Genomic DNA, 21,219 nt, shown 5'->3' with positions numbered 1-21,219 from the left:
TACCGGCTGACGATTGGGAAATATCTGTTCTGTTGATTCTTGGTGCGTTTCAGATGCGTTTACGTTGCAATAACGGCGTTGAAAAAACGTTCTACTTTATTATACATAAAACGATTAATTGTTTCCTTAAAAAAAGTTTTTTGCAAACCAAAACACAAAAACAATTTTAGTGTTATTTTGCAATACGTGATGTTTAATATTTGAATCAGCAATAACAACAAACAATATGAATGATTCATGCTTTTAGGAGATATTCAATATTAATCTAGGAAATGGTGGACTGCGTGAGAGAAATGAAGTAGGACAGAAGTGTCTGAAGATTGGAAAAGAACTGGACCCGGCGGAAAATATTTTGGAGGCCAAATCCAACCCTGTAATTTAGGGCTGTAATTATGATCAGTATATATAATTTTTTTTTTTTAATTTTTTTTTTTTTTTTTTTTTTTTATATTAACTCCACACAGGAGGCCCTGAAGAAAATAATTTCCCTCAGGGCCTATGTCATCTTTGGGGATGCTGTGTGGAGGGTCTTTTTGTGGAGAGGAAGGAGTGAACATGGGTCTTGAGGAGTCCCATGTTGTAGGAGGGAGGAAACACAGAGGCCGGCAGTTCGTTCCACAGCCGAGCTGTTGAACGCGACCCGTTCTCATGTGACAAATGTCAACCGTGTACAAATGTTGGGCGCGCGTTTGGCGTGTATCCCGACTACGCACCGGTGCCGAAGGGATCAATGACGCTAGTTCCTCAGAGCATCTTCCATTGTAATACCGATAGAACAAGGACAGCATACCTACCTGACGCCTGTGCTCTAAAGATTGCAGTCCGTTTGTTAAGATTGGGGAATCTATCAAACGGACCGCCCGTTTCTGCACAGAGTCAAGGGTTTTTTTCAGGTATTTTGAGGCTCCGGACCAGAGATGGCTGCCAAATTCAACAGTAGGGCGCACTTGCGATTTGTACAGGGTCATTTTGGAGGAGGCCCACCACTTCCCCGCCCTGTTTTAGGTACTGATGGTACCCCTTCAGAGCTCTCGCAAGGACGCTAATTTTTTAAAAAACGAATCTACATTTAAAATTTCAAAACAAGACCTCCAAAATGTCCATGCATACGATGTTATTCGCAGTATGCAAGTGCTGTGTTTTAATAATTTTAGTAAGTTCTATTCTACTTGGTTAATATAATAAAAACACATTTACAAAATGTCAACAATAGGTAGAGAAGAATTAAAATAATACACAGCCACCTACAAAGAGAACAAAAAAGAAAAATGGTAAAGTATGCGCCTCTTTCTGTGGTGAAGGGGGTGTCGATACCCACTAACAGGCAGACCTAGGGAGAGAAAGCTGGGCGTTGGATCGGCTTCACGAGAATCAGGTTCCGCGCCCCTAAGCCAGGAAACCGGTTGTGCCTCGACGAGAAGTGTGAGTTGGGGTTGGGAATATCCCGAAGACCATGAGGAGAAAGCGTCGGAATACCTGGAGGCAGGGCGGAAGGTCGCCAATCCACGTTCGGCCCATCCTCAGTCCAGTTCCTGACCTCAGGGGAGGCGCTGCGAGCAGACGATGACACAGATCCCTCATCGTGATTTGATCTTGAAGTTTGATATGCACGGACGAGGTCTTCTGTCACCCCAGAGTTGGGGTACGCCGGACTGACACAAGAAAAATATAAGTTCAGTGCTACTACCAGCAAGCAGGTCACTCTATAGTAGAAAAGAAAGAACAAGATACAAAGCAGTGTATAAAAATAAAAGAAAATCTTAAAAAAATTATAAGCAGAATCAGTCTGTTACAAAATATCCAAAATAACCTGCAATAAGAGATAGAAAGTAAACATTAGATGCAAATAATAAACATTAGTATAATCAGGAACAGAAAATTTGTAGAATGCTAATTAATACAGTAAATAAACAGAAAGAAAAAGAAAAAAAAAACAGTTATAAATATGTACATGAAAACAATTGTCTCGTAGTCCATTGTGTCCAGGAGCAACACCTGGCGTTAAAGCTATCGATTTTAGTCTAGTACTCGACTCTAAGATCAGACCATCTCTCAACCCAGATCTTTGTATACTTCCTCAGACACTCGAAATTCACTTTGTTCGAGACGAGATCGGAGTTCCAAACCGGTCTCGTTGTTACTTCCAAACCGGCCAATAATTCATCTCTTGCATCCATCATAATCTCACAGTGCCACAAAATGTGCTCAGCGGTTTGATCAGAACTACCACACGCGCAGTTTGGATGAGGGGACAGGGAGAGTCTATGTAGTCTCCCCCTGAACTCACCATGTCCTGACAAAATTTGGGTCATGTGATGATCCAATTTAATGTGGGCTCCTTCCATTCTGATTTTAACTGATGGGAAGAAGGAGAAAGTCCATCTTCCCATATTCGACCTATCCCAGCGAGATTGCCACTCGTTGAGTGACAAATCACTCATTTGTCTAAGCAGTCCAGGAAGAGTCCCGACACCGCCTGGCGTAAGAGTTACGCCGAGATGGGTAGCGGGGAGTCCCCTGGTCAACTTTTTCTTCGTTAAAACCTCCCTAATTTCTAGATCGATTGGCAAAATACCGGCCAACACGGGCAAAGCGTCTGAAGCAACGGTTCTATAAGCACCGGAGAGCGCCAGCAAGGGGGTTCGCTGACCCCTCTTGAGAGCCGAGAGTATAAGCGAATTCCCCAAACGGTGCTCCCACACAGAGGCAGCATACGAGACTTGCGCCACGTATGTACCCCTATAAAGTAGTCGCAGCGCTGGGGATCGCAACCCCCACTCAGCTGTAGAGATTCTTCTCAGTTTCAAGAAGAGGGCCTGGGCCTTGCTGGAGACCTCTTTAACATGAGTTAAAAAGGAAGACGATCGATCTAGTGTTACACCAAGATATTTGACAGAGTCTGCAAATTGAATAGTGGAGGCTCCCATTCTGATGAAAGGATTTCTTCCTCTACTGAGGGTGCCTTTCATCAAGAGTCCCACGGTCTTTTGGGGGGCAAAGTTCAACTTGTTCCTCTCACCCCAACTGAGGATTGCTCGCAAACCTTCTTCAGCCTTTCTTTCCACTTCCCTTCTGCTGTCCCCCGAGACCAGATACAACTTATCATCAGCGTAGTCGACCGATGTGCATCCTTCAGGAAAGGGTAACCTGGAGGAGTCATCAAAATTTATATTCCAATATTTAGGTGCCAATATGGAGCCTTGTGGGCATCCCTTATCAACCTTACGCACTATTTTCTGATCACCATAAACGATCTCTATTGTGCGATCATTTAAGTAATCGCAGTTGATTTTAAAAAGGTCTGGTGGGCAGCCTCTATTTTTAATTTTGGTGATCAACATCGGCCACCACGCGTGATCGAAGGCACCAGTTATATCTAAGAAGATTCCAATGACATACTTCTTTGGACAGACCTTCACCCATTCAAGCGCATACATAATGGCGTGCTCGGTAGATTTCCCAGGGACGAAGCCAAATTGTCGCTCACATGCTGGTGAAAGATATTGCTGCAACCTGTTATTTATTAGTGTTTCCAAAATTTTGCTGAAAACAGGCAAAAGGGTGATTGGACGGTAGGCCTTCACGTCCGTCCTGAGTTTGTCGTTTCCCTTTGGGATAATCTTGAGCACACCTCTCTTCCATTCCGTAGGGAAAACTCCTCTACGCAGACATGTTTCCATAACCTGGAACAACTCTTCCTTGGCATGGATCCAGACGTTCTTCGCTATTATACCATTAAGACGATCGTGCCCTGGTGCCTTCTTCGGACCCAAACCCTTAATTATAACATCAATTTCAGCCTTAGTTACTTTTAGCGTTCTATCCTCACTGGCGAGGATCCTAGGTTGAAGCCGTGACAGAGCTCTTATCTGTTTGTGGTGGTCGTTTTCCCCGATTACTGAGTCTAATGGAACTAATTTATCCAACAAGGTGTTTAGTGTGCTGGTCACATCGGTACTCTCAGAGTTCCCAGAGGGATTATCCGATATGACGCTAGTCAAATACCGGTCAGAACCTTTTCCCGTTTTTTCGATTGCGCTGTGGATTTCCCACGGGTTGGCGTTACCCACTTGTTTTACCCAATTGTGCCATGCAGTTCGTTTTGCCGAGAGGATAGATAATTTGAAAGCTTTCCTGGCCCTACTGACACGAGTCTTAAGAGATGTGAGCATCTCTTGCGTGCCACCAGTCCTCTTTAGGGATCCAAGTGCCCTAAAAGCCCTCTTATAGTCCCCCTTCAGCAAAGTCAACTCACTCGACCACCACGGCGTTCTAATAGCGGTTTTTGGGTTTGATCTTCCCAAAGACCGTTCAGCAGCTGACACAACGGCTGCGTTAAAGTAATTCCCCAAATTATCCGGATCGTTTGCTGCTACGTTGTGAAATCCCCTTAGAGTGTCACGTAGAGCCTCCCCAAAGTTATCCCAATTCGCCCCTGTGGTTTTAAAGTTCCAGGAGGTTTTCGGAGCATGGGTCTTCTGGACCCCCACAGCAAAAGTAATTAATCTAACTTGTACAGGGTCAGCAGTTGTGTACTATTAAAGTATCTGCGGGCCCTGTACAGTACGCCCAGCTTCTGAGTGGCCAACTTTACTCTGGCTTCGATGGAGCCAATGATCGTATATATATTTTTATGGCTGCAGTTTGCCGACCAACTCCAGACCTTGTTGCAAGCTTGTATTGCAAACCCTTATTGCCCTACTACACCAGTCTAGCACAGTGAAATCGATAAATATACAAACATCGGATCGATAGGCGTAATTACCGATTTCCCGAGCACGGTCGCGCCGTTGATAGCCAGACCGACATCGATAAGGAAATCTCTTTATGAATTAACATTCCTTAACGTCAGACGGCCACGCATAAGTTAAAAATTCTTATAAATAGACAATGTCGAATTGAAATAATAACTTTAATATACATCGGCAGCCCGCATGCAGGTCAGGTGAGGTATTTATTCACAATATAATATGTTGATTTTTTTCATAACTTTTAAGCCAGTTATTTTGCTCAACGAATGACATTATCCAAAAGAGTTGTGCACAGTTTAATTGACACCCATATTCTGACCGTGCTCGCAAATATCGCTGACTGACCACTGATGACGAATTTCGTTTATATAGGGTTTTACAGATCTTCCGAAATAAATTCCCAGAAAAGGGACCCCTTGGAGCGATATACATTTGGTTTGGTGTCGCCATTGCTTGTGCCACACTAGTGTCTCAGGGACATAGGAACCTAAGTGATCGATAAAACAATATTTGACTGAGAGTAGCGACGCGACGCGACGTCCTGTTTTAAGTCGACCGTTTTGCATTTCAACTGTCTGTAAAAGTGTTTGTACGTTCCCTTTCAGTTTGAAGATGGTAACAGTTTAATGGTTCAGTAAAGATTCTTTTAAAAAATGTGAAATCGTCGTGTTTATTTATGCTTTCTTAATCGCATTTTTCCAATATCAAGGTACCTACCTTCCTGAAGAAATTTTGAAAAAAAGAATTTTCATTGATATAGGTGACGTTTCTTTGCACAAATTTTAAAATTCCTTATTTAAATTTTTTAAATGTTAGATAATTCATATGGTTTAAAATTAAATACATAGGTACTTACTCACAAATATTATGATTTCAGCGGAAATTTTTGTTTTGAGAGAAAATTAGAAACATACTTTTTGGACGCCAGGTCTACCTACTTACTATTCAAATAACTACTAGTATTTTGTTTGGATATCTAAAAATTAAATATCAGAAATGGTGGAACAAATAAAATTCTTATGATTACTTTATTAGCAGTCAAAAAATACGTAACTAAAATAGTAATGTAATTGTTATCTATTGGATTTATTCTAGCCATTACTAAGACTTGCATAGTGTTTAAACGTTCAGAAAATTTATCCATTGACATAAAATGCATTCCTAAAACCCTACGCATTTTTTTTAGTTCTTGTAACGGTCTTACGATGAGGGATTGAGAATCACGAATAGTATGAACCGGTATACTTGTTATTCTTAGGTGGGAAGTTACCTGATAGCTAGGTGCTTGAAAGTGCATTCTACTAAAAGTCCCAAACTATGAATCATATAAAATTAATTCACTTGACAATTACTTACACATATTACAAGCGAATATGCTCTTTTAAGGCTTTTGCTTTAACCCGTTGAAGGCCGGAGCATAAAACAGAAAAATATAAGTTGTAATTTGTTTTCATACAATTTTGGAAGCATTAAGGTCAAAATCGCTACGTAAATTATTCTAATGAGAATTATTCTTATTAATTATTATTCATATTAGAATGCTCGAATGTTCTTCAGAGAGCCATCGGCGTTCCAAAGGTTAAAGTTCAAAATCTATATCTTACGAACCCTTTTTCGGCTATGATTTTACTGTATATTGTGGAAAATTAAGTTATTTTGAAAATTATTGTAAAAACATTTCAAATATTTGTACCTGAACTTCGCAAAACAAATAAAGCACACTTTTTGAAGCTGTTTTTTTCTTGCGGGAATTTAAACCTAATTGCCATCTACATAAAGAGTGTTATTGTTAGCAGTCCGATTTCAAATGATAAACGACGTGGTGCATCACCTTAACTTAATACGTATGGTTCTTTTGAAAGTTTTCGCTGTTGTATATTTATAATTATTTAACATTCCCAGGTCAATACTTATGTGTGGCCAAATACAATCTTTACAAACCAAACCATCAAGTATAATATAATACATTTCCGGTTATATTAAGTAATAATATATTATCTTTACTTCAATAAGCTCAATTTGGTGGGAGTGAATTATTTAATGAATAACCAAGACCTCCGCAATACGGTCACCCAAGCGTTTCGTCACGTTTGGTGCAGCAGGGGTGCCCGGGTTCATGGGGTGAGGTTTGTTCAGGTCTTAGCAGCGGATGCGTCTTCTCATCTACTGCATGGCAGGCCGGATCGACGGAGACTAGTCGATGGAGATGTTATGACCTCTTCACCAGAACCCTCTCTGAATATCGCCTAGCGCCGCAGTTAGAGGGATGGATTCATACGTCATTCTTGGACACACTGACTAACAGATTCCAACTCAACCCTCATACCCCTTTCCTTCTCAGAACTTCCTTCATGATATTTATTTTGATTCGAGTTTTATTGCTTATTTATCGACAGTATTTTTCAATTCTCGTAATAAGCGACATGTCATCTGTTTTTTCCAGATAATGTCTTTCTGTAACGGCTGAGAATTTCTCTATCGTGAGAGTTTCAATTTTCTTATTGAAATAATCTAACAATGGTCTGTATTGTACTAGAAATTGCGTAATGTGCTTACTTTATAAAAGTGCATATCTAAAGAAAAAAATGCTTGCCATGTCTTATGGAATACTTGCTTCTCTCTCGTTCTTTCTTCTCTAGATTTCTAGAATATGCTGGTAAGCCCTATGGTAGAATTGAATGGAATTACAAAACGAACCTCTTAAATTGAACAAGTAATTATATTATTTAACTTACAGATTCTCTAGATTTTATTTCTAGAATGTGGTGGTAATCCCTATGATAGAATCGAGTCGAATTACAAAACGGTCTTATTGAATTGTCGGATACAATTATTGAAAAGGTCGGTTTCTAATTCGATTCTACTTTTGAGTTTTAGTAACGCGTATATTACATAACTAGAGAATTAGACATTATGAGCTTTTGACCGGCGTTGCTGGGGGTTGATTGGGTGGTTTGGACTCCAAACCAATCATAACTTAATCCAATACTTCAAACTTTGGAGTGATGTTGTGAATTCTAGTAAAGTTAGTGTAATTTTAAGTAGAAATAATATAATTATCAAAATTAAAATAATTAAATCAACCGTGCAAGCACGCGGATGAGGCATCGGTAATATCAGCATAGTTCTTTAATGGCTTTAGCCGTGTTCGGTGACCGAATTCGAAAAGCCAGGAGCTTTCCACCTTCTTCTTCCCATCTCCTTCTCATTCACAACATACTTCAATCGGGAATGCCACTATGGATAAGATTACTGTGGAGCAGTTGGGATTCTTATGCGGACATGCGGTACGTACATTAAAACATATCATTGAGTACCTATTGTTATTAACTACTTGGTTATAAGAAAATAAACAATGAAAAGGGGTTTAAAAGTTATATACTAAACTATGAACTAGGTATGTTTTTGAAATGCCTCGCGTCGTAGAACAAAACAAAAGAGCATAGGTAACATTATTGAAATGGTAGCAAGGAGATAAAAATTTTAAAGTGTTGTGGCTCGAAGTCGAATTTTAATCCCCTGTAGACCAGTAAGTTGCAATTAATTTATCCAATGTTTACTCACCGAACTAGGAGATCAAGTTGAAGTACACCATGCTGTTACTATGAAAAAAACGACATTATATACAACCCCATAACTCATGCCTGTGATGTAATAACGAAGAAACATACATCGAAATTTATACATTATTAAATATGGTATATTGCAATATAATATATAAGACTTAGGTCGTAGGGTTATTGAACAAGGTTAGGGTTATTATCCAAGCAAAAAAAAAGACACTCATATACCCTTGGAGGAATAATATCTAAATATACCGGACAATTTCTATTCATAAGTCAATCAATATTCTGTACGATGTAAAGCCATTTTCTGTACGATTCATCAAACATAAAGCTGGTCCGAAGCGAATTGATATTTAGAAAATTTCGTAATTTTTTAAATAACAATTTATTGATTATTCTATACGGAGAAAAATGAGTATTGCTAATTTATTGAGAATATCTTAAAATTATTGTTAATCTGAAATATATACAGGAAACCTGTTAATTCATTTGATAAAGGCCTGCAATCCCACTTTTAACCGGTTGTTTTTACCATTTTTAACCACAACTTGAACAAATTTTTAATAACTTGGCAATAAATTAATTTTTATCCATGTATGTAATTAAATAAAAAAATTAAACTAAATATGAGAAATCGTTATTAAATGTGTTGATCTACGTAATATTGAAAGTGAAAATATATTTTATTTTTTAGAATAACTTAATGAGTCAAACCTCAAATTGTAATATTTAATTATTGAAGCACAATATTAGCGATTCCTAAACGAAGATTTTAAAGAGAAAAATCAGAAAATCATTAGCTCAGTTGGTAGAGCGGTGTCGAGTCCTAGGTGTGAACGTATCTTAAGTTAAGGCCTGAACAAACCGCCGCGTTCAAAGCGCGTCCGCGATCCCGTGCACGGTGGCGATCAGATGTTGTGTATGAACTTGTAGCAACGTGTTCACATCGAAGCGTTCTCAGATTGGCCGCGGCGTCCTGTGCAGCGTCTGGACGCGGCGATCGCTCGCGTCCGCGATCAGTTGCTGCTTGCAGGATCTGCACGCTGCACGCATCTCTGAGTTTGTGGTATTTCTCATGATGTCGGATACAAATACAGAGAGAATGATCAACGAAATTAGCATCTGCCGATGGTTTTTTCATGTTTTCAGCAATTAAATTACAATTACTATCACTTTTGATATAAAATATAATAAACATAATCGATTAGCTATGAATATTCATATTTTTCCGATATTAAATCGCTTATTTTGAGATGTGTATTGACTACACAGCGCCGGAACGCGTGTATTTTTTTAGCACAGTTCTATGTTTGTATTTTGTACAAAAGAAGTTGTAATTATTATATATGTGTTCGATTAATTTGTTTTATGTAAGTGTAAACCATTCTTATTTAATTTTGTCCCCATTAATCTGATATTTAAAATATTGAAATCGAAAGAAACTCTTGTAATTAAAATTCATTAAAAAATAGTTTATTCAAATATACATAAATTCTAACAAAACTGCATTATGGGATTCATTTTATCCTACCAACCCGTCGAAATTATTTATCTTACCAAACCGTCTTTTAAGTAAATTTACACTTTTCAGGGGCTTTTTCACCATCTTCCCAATAGCTTATCTACCCTAATAACGAATATTATTAAAATAAAAATAAAACACTTGCAGTGGTTAAAAAAATCGGCCAACTTATCCAATATATAGCCACTATACAATATACATAGGTTCGATTACCGAATTATAAACTCCAACTTAATAAATAAATAAACCGTAAATCGAAAATATTCGTTATTAGGGTAGATAAGCTACTATCTTCATCATCTGCAATAGCCGCTAAAAGTAATAATTCTTCTTCAGATTGGTCTCCAAACATGATTATGATTATTTAAATGTTTCCCGATTATGATTATTTAAATGTTTCCAATACGGATTTGATTCGGTCTTAGGTATGTTTGGGGATAAAAGAACGAATGACAACGGAAACAGAATGCTTGAAGTATGTTTAGAGTGGAACCTGTTTGTGTCGAATACTTTCTTCGATCACAAAGGTATCCACCAATATACGTGGGAAAGAGGAAATGAGAGGTCAATTATTGATTTTGTAGTAATTGACTCTAGGTTGAGAGCTGTTACCGAGGACACAAGAGTTTTCAGAGGGGCTGAGGTCGAAACTGACCACTTTCTTGTAGTGTCAAGAGTAAACCTCTTTCGCGGTTGGCGCTCTAAAGTGAAAACGGTACCAACTCCGACAAGAGTCAAAATAGAAAAACTGCAAAACGATAATGTGAGAAGTAAGTATGTGAATTGTGCAGAGATAAGATTGAATGCGAAGGAAATGGATGGTCTAAGCATAGACGAAACATGGAACCACATAAAAGTGTGTCTTTGTGAATCTGCTAGGGAGGTTTGTGGAATAAGTACGCAAGGTAGGAAGAAAGGTGATGCATGGTGGGATGATGAGATTAAAGCACTGGTCTCAGAAAAGAAGAAAGCATGGTTGTGTCTGATTGCGGCTGGCAGTGCTTCCAGCGAAGAGAAGTATCGAGCGAAAGAAGTATATAAGGAATGTAAGAAAAAAGTAAGAGTTGGAGTGAAAGAACGAAAGAAACGCCTGGAAGAGGAAGAAGGAATGAAAATGACAAACCATTTCCAAGAAAACATTAAGTTGTTTTGGAAAGAAGTCAAAAGGTCCCGGAGTGGCCCAGAAAACGGAAGCATGAAAGTGATAAAATCAAAAGATGGAAAAATGTTGAAGAATGAGGAAAAAATAAAAGAGAGATGGATGAATTATTTCGAGGAAGTCTTCGAAAGCGAAGTGAGTGACAGTGATTCCAGCGGCGAATCAGATATGAATGACGATGGAGTGAATGTTACCGAAATTAGCATGGATGAGATAGAAAGCTCGATTAAATGTATGAAGAATGGTAAGGCTGTTGGGTTTGACAATATTGCTGCTGAATATTTTAAAGGAGGTAGCCGTGTAATTCTCACATGGTTGTGCAATCTTTTTAACCAATGTTTAAAGGAAGGTTACACGCATTTAGATTGGAGAAGGGCTGTGATCATGCCATTATACAAAGGTAAAGGGTCACGTATGGAATGTGGGAATCATAGGGCTATTAGCCTGCTTAGTTCAGTTGGCAAGCTGTATGGTAGAATTTTGATTGAAAGAGTAAGAAAGGAAACAAAGGATAAAATATGGGATGTGCAAGGTGCTTTTATGAGTGGAAGGGGGTGCATGGACCAGATCTTCTCATTGCGTATGCTCACTGAGAAGTTTCTGGCAAAAAACCAGAAACTTTTCTGTGCCTTTGTAGATTTACAAAAAGCATACGACCGAGTCGACAGGAAAAAGCTATGGAAGGTGTTGTCCAAGTATGGAGTGAATACGAATCTGACTCAGGCAATTGCGTCTCTGTATGAGGGAAGCGTTGCATGTGTTAGGGTAAACGGTGGTTTTACGGGGTGGTTTGATATCACAAAAGGTGTTAAACAAGGCTGCGTAATGTCACCGTGGTTATTCAATCTATACATGGATAATTGTATGCAAGAATTGAAAGAGGTGGGATTGGGCGCGAATTTGAATAATTTGAAAGTATGTTGCCTGTTGTATGCTGATGATGCGGTGCTGATTGCTAATAGTATAGATGATCTACAGTCTCTCGTGTCTAGGATGAACGAAGTATGCATGAAGAATGAGTTAATGATGAATGTAAGTAAGTCTAAAGTAATGGTGTTTGAAAGAGAGAGTACGAAAACAGTGTGCAATATAATTGTGAATGGGGAATACTTGGAGCAGGTGGATGAGTTTGTGTATTTAGGAAGTATGTTTACGAGAGATGGGAAGGCTGACAGAGATATCGAAAGAAGGGTAAATGCAGGTAATTCCGTTAATGGAGGACTAAACGCCGTAGGCGCTAACAAAAAATTGTCCAAAGAAGCGAAGTTAGCAGTCCACAACGGAGTGCTGGTACCTACCTTGATGTATGGAAGTGAGGCATGGAACTGGCAAAGAAAGGATGAAAGTAGATTAAATGCTGTTGAAATGAGATCCCTGAGGCGTATGTGTGGTAAAACCATGTTTGATCGTGTGAGGAATGTGGAGATCCGCAAAGAGTGCAAGGCTGATGTAAGCGTAATGAGTAAGATTAAGAAAGGGATGCTTAGATGGTTTGGGCATGTAGAGCGAATGAGCGAAGATAGGAGTGTAAGGAGGATATATGATGCAAATGTGAATGGTAGCAGAAGTCGGGGACGCCCGAGGAAGACATGGCACGATCAAGTGAATCAGATACTCGAGTCGGGCCATGTCAAGAGTCAGAATAATAGAAGAGTATGTATGAGACGATGTATGAATGTGAATGAGGCAAGGAGTGTGTGCCAAGACCGAGTTGTTTGGCGGTCCGTCCTCTCTGCCTACCCCTGCGGGGAAACGGCGTGATGGTTAGTTAGTTAGTTAGTTAGTTAAATGTTTCCCGCTCCGAGCTATACCTACCACACAACCGAGACGAACGTACAAGTGCCACGGACGCCAGCTGATCGCTAATTGATCGCTAGTTTGGTGTGAACGGTTCTGCACGCACACAGGACGCTGACCGTGAACGCCATCGCGGACGCAAAATGATCGCGGCGGTTTGGCCTTGCCTTTATTCCAAAAAATAAAATATTCATACTAGACTTACAGAAAAAAGTCAATAGATGTCGCGCATTAAAATAAAAATTGACACTGTCTAGATTGCATTTAGTTCGGGTTTAATCTTGCGATCATACATAAAGATAGCTAGTAGTAAAAATGTGCAGTGAGAAAATGAAGATAATGTTGGTACATGTTATTCGAAGTATGATACAGTTAAATATGACCGAAGTAGATAGGGTCCCATTAGCTCAGTTGGTAGAGCGGCGCCCCGGCAAGGCGAGGGTCGTGGGTTCAAGTCCTAGATGCGACCGTAACTTTTTCTGTTTCAATTTTTCGTTTAAGAATCGCTAATATTGTCTTCTATAATTAAATACGAAAATATATTCACTGAATGTTTGTTGAAATTCCTTAGGATAAAATAATTTCGAATCTTCCTCTTATCCTGTTGTTTTTACGACACAAATATTCCCTCCACTTAAATAATTAATTTTCCTTTATTACCAACGTCCGCGCATTCAAATTAAAAACTCCGGGGAGTTAGTTTACTATGCCGATATACAAGTACCTGGGACTCGATTCTCGACGAAGTGAGTGGTTCGACCCACTCGTTGAATAAGAATAAGAATGTCGACTAATGTATGTACTTTCGACGACGATTGCGAGCGGCCTGGATTGGAGAATCAGTACCCTGGGTACTTGCAAATACACTTAGAAGCTATGAATGGCTCTCTTACATAATGGTTCAGTTCAGTCGCACTTTCACATAAGGTTATTTCCGTCTGCCTCATAGCCCTCATAGCTGACACGGGTAGGTAGGTACTTAGATACCTAATCACCTCCAGAGCCTCCACAGGCTATAATCAGGTATATATTCCAACCATTCTATTATTAATGGCAGTGAGTCATCGCTACAAAACGATGAATTTAGTTTATAGACCCATGTGAGTGTTCCCATCCACAAACATTTTTTGTAAAAGGCGAAAGATTTCACCGTTATTAAAATTAAATGGAAACCAGAGTTAATAAGCATAGAGTAATACAATAGGCCTCTTGCATCCCATTTTTTTATTTTATTTTCCGGTTTAGGCAAATATTCTAAGACATTCTGTATTTTTTTTTTTTTTGAAGTGAAACTTCTTTACGCGCGTCATGCAATTTCGAGGAGTAAAACCAACTCATGACCGAAACGAAAATGCGGGACCGATTAAAGTTCATTTGATGTAGTAAAAGTTTTGAAGTAAAATATAAATGCTTCTTAGCTCATCTCGACAACTGGCGTTGGTGGTGTAATGGTCAGCATAGTTGCTTTCGAAGCAGTTGATCCGAGTTCGATTCTCGGCCATGGAATATTATTTTTTTGTTTTTAAGGAATTTTTTTTTTTTAATGGTTGACCATAATATCAATCCACTAAGTAATATTTTAGGCCTGTAGCATAATTGAAAAGTTAAAGAATGATATAAAAATTTTTATGATGTTAACGATAAAAAAATGAAAAAAAACATAAAATTAAAATAAAAAATGGGCCAACGGCACGCGGTGTTCCCAAGCGGTCACCCATCCAAGTACTGACCGCGCCCAATGTTGCTTAACTTCGGTGATCGGACGAGAACCGGTGTGTTCAAAATGGTATGGTCGTTGGCAAAAGTTAAACAATATTAATTTCTATTCTACCTGCCAATAAATATATGAAAATTAGTATAAAAAAGCCCTAATAATATTGAAAAAATTAGCAAGGTGTGTGCGAGGTTGATAAAAATAATCATTACATACGCGCTTGAAAAAGATCGTAATTACATTAATAAGTTTGTAGGAATTTTTTTTTTCAATGGTTGACCATAATATCAATCCACTAAGTAATATTTTAGGCCTGTAGCATACTTGAAAAGTTAAAGAATTTTATGATATTATTAATTATAGTAATGATAAAAAAATAAAAAAAACATGAAATTAAAATAAAAAATAGGCCAACGGCACGCGGTGTTCCCAAGCGGTCACCCATCCAAGTACTGACCGCGCCCAATGTTGCTTAACTTCGGTGATCGGACGAGAACCGGTGTGTTCAACATGGTATGGTCGTTGGCAAACGCTAAACAATATTAATTTCTACTCTACCTGCCAATAAATATATGAAAATTAGTATAAAAAAGCCCTAATAATACTGAAAACATTAGCAAGGTGTAAATATTATATACCTAGTTTAACTCACTCTCCTAACTCATCTTCGCTGTCTACAGGCAGAGCGCACGACTGTGGTCGTGAAGAACCGAGGTTCGATCCCCGCTTTAACTAATTTTTTTTTTCTTTTTTTATAACTTTTAATTTTTTTTATCACATGCTACTTATAAATATGTCAATAGACAGAAAAAAAGAGAGAATGAAATGAAAAGAGAGAGAGAGAAGAATACTAGAAGTTTCACTTCTGTCTTGCGTAGGCTTGACACACCCATTTTTTTAATCGTATTTTTGAAACCATGGCGATTTTTTGAAAATTTTAATCCGAAAAATCGGACCATTTTTTCATAAACCGGAAAGACGGAACATAATTTATGGGTGCGAAAACAAAATAATTACATAGCCCAAAAACATTTAAAAAAAAAACGACGCATTTCACACGAATGGCAGAGGAGAATAACGAGGCATACCAAAAATATTACATCTCATAAATATTTTTTTCCTTGAACCTTCTTATTGATCATTAATCCTTATTAATTTATTTAAAGTTTTATTCCAGCAGTACTGGGAGGATATTGCAATCTCAGTCTGCCATATTAAATGAGATGACATATAATATAAATATACTTATACACAATATTATAGGATTGATGAATATATACGATTATAATGTTCAGTCACTTAATCCAAATATTTTACAATAAAACCTAATGTACATAAAATTAAATGAATTAAAGGGGAAGGTTTATCAACAATATGAAATATATAAACAAGTATAAAGAAGGTTCTCATAAAATATATTTAGTTGGTCGAAGTACCTATATATTCTATATGTACCAAGGTTGGTTTTTGTTTTTGCAATGAGACTATTTTTAACAGCTGCACATTCTAGTTATATAACATATAACTTGATATTGTACCTCTTGTTTGATACTATCCAAATGTTGCGATTTAAATTATTCTTGTACTCATAAACTCATAATAATATATTATTAAATTTGATTTTGTTAAAATCAGGACCATCACCATTATACTTCTAAGACAGCCGCCACGGAAGGATAATCTGTACGATTTTCACATCATAACATCTGTCACTTCTGAATAATATCTGTCATGTCAAAACGAAGTACTTCCAATTCTAACGCTGCGTTTTGTTACTGTTTTGTTATTTAATTAAACATGGATTCGTGTAGTAACCGTAGGATCCGAGATCGTAAAAATAATTATAAATATTGTATGGTTCCTTTGTGCCCAAATACTTCGGCGACTACTAAGGAAAAAAGATTTTTCGTTGTACCGCGAATTTCAGCAATTAGAAAACAATGGTGTATTGCAATTCATAGGTCCAGTCAATTGGGTGAACTGTCAAATAAAACCGTACGATATGTCTGTGAAGATCATTTTAATGTAAGTATATTTTTTACAATATTATTGTTTGAACACAATATTTAAAAAATACATATTTTTCTTTGTTGCATGCTTCACGAATAGTTTGCTGTACAGTACAGTAGGTTGAGTAGGTGGGTCTATTACCTAGTGACAACAAACCTACACACATTACAATATTGTTACACTTTTGCAGGCTATTCTCAAATGAAGATACTTATTATATTTGCATTGTTAAGTTTGTATTGAATAAATACAATGTCTCTTGATAAGTTGTATTTTTATTTTCAGTTAAGCGTGGATGCTCGGAAATGGCCCCAACATCTAAGTAAAAGGGTGCTTTTAAAAAAAGGAACCATTCCTCATAAATTTGAATGTCAAATTGGAGCTGATGGGCGAGATCTACTCAATGTGGTGGATCAGCATCCAAGCTCATCTAAAGGCGGTGAAGTGTTTGTTGCAAGTCTCGAGCCAATGTCTCCTTGCCTGTCTGATGTGGATGAGTCTGTGCCACAACAGATCATCAATCAACCTCAAGACTACGTTGAACTGGAAGTGTCGTTTCCTCTCGAGAAGCCTCAATGCTCTGGACTCCAAATACTTCAACAACATGTGGATGGACCACAAGATACATCAAGCTCCGAAGAAAACTTTCACATGTTGATAGTTGAGAACGCAACTGATTCGAAAGCCATTCAATGCAATTTGAAAAAGAAATTCAAAAGTAAATTGACAAATACAGGAAAAGAACACAGTAGGGGTCCAATCGAGTGTTTAACTACTCGTGACGTAAGTACTTCTCCTGTGAAGCATAATAAAAATACCAAGAATGTACAACTAAAGCATGTCACTCTTCAGCCAGACAGTTCTGCCTCGGAATCGGCATCTGGTTCAGAATACTCCCAACAAGCTACGTCAGATTCGTACGTTGATAGTAGTTCAAATAGTGATTTCAAAAGTCTGTCATTGAAATTAACTCTGCAGCATATTGAAAACAAACCAAAGCTGTATTTAGGAATCCTTAAAGATTTTTATTGGATTGTTAAAACCCTAGCACTCCTTGAAAATATAAACATTTTAAATGTTTTAATCGTTTTAAAAAAAATTAAATTAAACTCTAGTTTCAGCATTTTAGGTGATGAATTTGGCCTTTCTGAGGCTCAAGCTTCAAGAATCTTTAAGCAAAGTTTACCGAAGTTATCTCGTCATCTTGCAGAACTGGTATTTTGGCCTAAGTCAGAAGCAATAGAAGCCTTACTACCAATTCCATTCAGAGCAAGATACAAACATGTCGTATCAATCATAGACTGTTTTGAAATTCAGATAGAGAAGCCATCAAATCCACTGCAGCAGGCACTAACTTGGTCAGAATATAAAAAATGCAATACACTCAAGTACCTAATATCAATCACTCCTGATGGCTTTATTAACTTCATTTCAAAGGGCTTTGGTGGACGTACTACAGATATGATGATTGTGGAAAAGTGCGGCTTCTTGGACAACTTGTCTGAAGGCATGTCGGTAATGGCAGATAGAGGTTTTAAGCAACTAGCTACTATTTTAGAAGGCAAACATTGTCAACTTGTGCGTCCACCAAGTGTTGTTACAGGTGTAAATAGCACTAAAAGAGAGGTGAAGTTATCCAAGCAAATAGCAGCCCTGCGTATACACGTTGAACGTGTAATAAGCCGGCTCAGAGAGTATAATATTCTAAAGCCACATTCTTGTATAGACTTCCATTTGACTCAACAAGTTGACCATATTGTTATGATTGCATGTGGACTCATAAATCTACAAAAACCAATAATTTGATCATATTAGTCTTATTAATATTATTAGTCTTTTAGTGTTTTGTGCTCTACGCTAATGTTTAGTTTAAAATGTTATGTGCGCTTCATTATCATATAAACTTTAACTTGAATATAAATATTCATAATATGTACCAGTGTAATTTTGTTTATCCTTCATGTAATGTATATAGAATAAGTCTAAAGTGTATAATATTATGTAATTATAGCGCCAGTATGTGTTTTTTATAAAAACATATGTTGGAGCTTTTACTTAGAGTTTATAGGCAATGAAGCCACCAAAAGGGATAATATCAAATACTGTAGAATAATTTATGTATAACACCTTCAACTTCTTACATTTACCATACATTCTGATTATGCTATACTAGCGCCTCCTAGCCCCGTGACTTCTGTGGGTTGGTTTTTTTTAATGCATGTTATTTGAAATGTTTTCTTTATTTTACGTTAATAAATTATATAAGTCGAAAATAAAATATTTAGTAACCTACATACGACCTTACTGTTCTTATGCTCACACGTAAAAAGAATATTAAAGCCCGCCATTAGGTTTGTATTGTCCCGAAGAAATGCAACATGCTACACTAGCGCCATCTAGCGGCCAGCGTTACCAGTCAGTGCAAGTACTGACTATAATAATGCTTCCAATATTTTACTGAGAGTGGATTGATTGCTATTCATTCATTACGCCTTACTTTTACATCAAGTTTATATAAATACAGTTGTGTTGTAGCAAAGTGATCATGTTCCACTTTTTAATACATTTCTATTTGTGTTAGAATTTCCACTTTGTAATCATTTTCTTACTTCCAATAATAAATACAAAAAAAATCTATGCGATAATACAATAACATGTGTACGTATTATCAAATAAATACTAGGTATAAATGTAAAAATATGTCTTATGTAAACTTTTTGTTTTTGTTTTTCTGTCACTTTATACAAATACATATTATACTATGGTGGATGGGATGAAAATAATATGATGCTATTGTACATAATCAATATAATCATGTATTATTATGAATAAAGAAGCGAGTGTAGTGCAGTAAATACGTGATTTATTTCAAATAATGTATACCTATACATTTTTTTTAAGTACAGGAAATATAGCTCTGGACCAAAACAGCATGGCTTTATTAATAGCTTCGACACAGAATTCTTCATCGTAATCGATGTGGAAAACATTTATTTTGCCAGATGATTCAAAGTTGGGTTCAGCAACACAAAACACTCCCTTGAATTTGTTCAGTACAAACATTTGTATTTGCATTTGTGCATAATACTTTCTGGCAACAACACCCTCAAAAAAGTAATTTTTCATTGTACTATGTTTGACTGGACACTTGACCTCAACAATATAATCATCAGTGACTGCATCCGGGGAGCCACCGATAATTGGTAATTTGCAACTGATTTTGAAACCACATTCTTTATATTTGTGTCCCAGTTGGTTTGCTAGTACCTTTAACACCAAAGGTTCTAAAAGCCGACCTCGTTGCATAGCCTTTGTGTCTGGAATCTTGGCTGCCCCTAAGATGACTTCAGTCAATGTTCCATCCAATGTTTTGCAGTTAGCTGCCTCGTATAGTTTGGATGCAGTAATTCTGCCATATCGCATTTCGTACCATAACGGGCAGTTAGCCTGCTTTCTTGTTAATGAAAAAACTTCCTCGAAGATATTTGGAGGAATATTTAGATCACATGTAATAAAATTGATGAAATCTGTAGCACTTGTATTGTGCAGGTTTCGTGTTTTCTTAAAAGCAGAAATCATCCTGTGCATGGACAAACAGTCAGTGGGCTTCGGATCCATGTAAAGTTGAGTCAGTTGGCATCGAAGCCCCTCCTTAAGACTCCTTTGGAGTACTGCTGCCAGGAAATCTCCATTACCTTTTTCCACGCTTTTTACTGCGTTCTTGCCAACTTGGGATGCCAGAATGAACTTTTGGGAGGTTCCGACACACGATAACTTTGATTTTCTCCAATAACAGTCGACAGATGTCGACGCTGGTTCTTCACTTCTCCTATGGAGCCATGTTAGAAATGCCAGTGCATGTTTACAGCCACCTGAAAGCAAAATGTTCCAAATATAAATTATTTGTCAACAGGTAGCTGGCAGAGACCCTCGCAATGATTCTGTGTTTGTTACATCACACAAGAGTTTGCTCTTCCCCACATCTCCATAGGGTAGAAGAGTGTAGAGGTTAGAGGAGAGAAACATATTTTACAATATAGCGACATACAGTTCAACTAACCTCTAGAAGCTGCACAGTCTTGACATTCTAAGACTTGTATTTCATCTTCCATCTCATCACACAAAAGTACAACAGAGTATGCTTTTTGGCGGACACGGTGCTCGGGGGTTATTTTTGCTTTCACTGTGCAGATAGGACCTTCTCTTTTTACCTGCACATACCCGATAGCATTATCACCATAACTTTCACGTGCAGACCTTTAAAATATATAATAATAACACGTTGAAAACAAAAGACAGTTGCATATAACTGAATGTTAACAATTGTCTTAATAATAATAATTGATGGAAACATAATATATAAGTACATATTAAATGTTGTCAAAATATATAACATAATATTCGTATATTAGAAGATACAGAAAAAATACTAACCTTTTTGTTTTGACATTTCTAATTTCGCTTCCAATGAAATTCATATTATTACTTAGAAAAGTAGCCATCATAAATGAATCTATGTTCGGCAAATTGTCAGACTGACCCTGAACAAAACCTACTTCAATCATTTCCAAATAATATATGCTTAATTTCTCAACAAAGTTAGCGGACTACAATACAAACAGCCAAACCCCAAACAAGTGTCAATATTCAAATTCACAAGTCGCCGGAAATCAAGGTGTTGCCATATAAAAAAAATAATC

General features: G+C 37.4%; 1 protein-coding gene and 3 non-coding genes across 4 annotated transcripts; 1 reads left to right on the top strand and 3 right to left on the bottom strand.

Moving 5' to 3' along the window:
• Positions 1 to 13,857: 13,857 nt before the first annotated feature.
• On the bottom strand, positions 13,858 to 13,976 carry LOC149418418 (U5 spliceosomal RNA). Its single transcript, XR_016303045.1, has one exon. It is a non-coding gene; the product is annotated as a U5 spliceosomal RNA (small nuclear RNA).
• Positions 13,977 to 14,476: 500 nt separating this feature from the next.
• LOC149418417 (5S ribosomal RNA) lies at positions 14,477 to 14,595 on the bottom strand. The gene has a single exon (XR_016303039.1). It is a non-coding gene; the product is annotated as a 5S ribosomal RNA (ribosomal RNA).
• Positions 14,596 to 14,917: 322 nt separating this feature from the next.
• On the bottom strand, positions 14,918 to 15,036 carry LOC149418416 (5S ribosomal RNA). Its single transcript, XR_016303088.1, has one exon. It is a non-coding gene; the product is annotated as a 5S ribosomal RNA (ribosomal RNA).
• A 1,951-nt stretch (positions 15,037 to 16,987) lies between these two features.
• Positions 16,988 to 18,325, top strand: LOC149418415 (uncharacterized). Its single transcript, XM_089639108.1, has 2 exons — positions 16,988 to 17,237; positions 17,730 to 18,325. Exons 1-2 carry the CDS (start codon positions 16,988 to 16,990, stop codon positions 18,323 to 18,325), a joined length of 846 nt encoding a protein of 281 aa, XP_089495234.1.
• Positions 18,326 to 21,219: the final 2,894 nt, after the last annotated feature.

This window comes from Hesperophylax consimilis, chromosome 13 (genome assembly GCF_061612785.1).
Source record: "Hesperophylax consimilis isolate HC1 chromosome 13, BYU_Hcon_1.0, whole genome shotgun sequence".
Classification (NCBI taxonomy): domain Eukaryota; kingdom Metazoa; phylum Arthropoda; class Insecta; order Trichoptera; family Limnephilidae; genus Hesperophylax; species Hesperophylax consimilis.
Note: the sequence above shows the minus strand (reverse complement) of the source record. Positions and strands in the feature narration are given on the sequence as shown.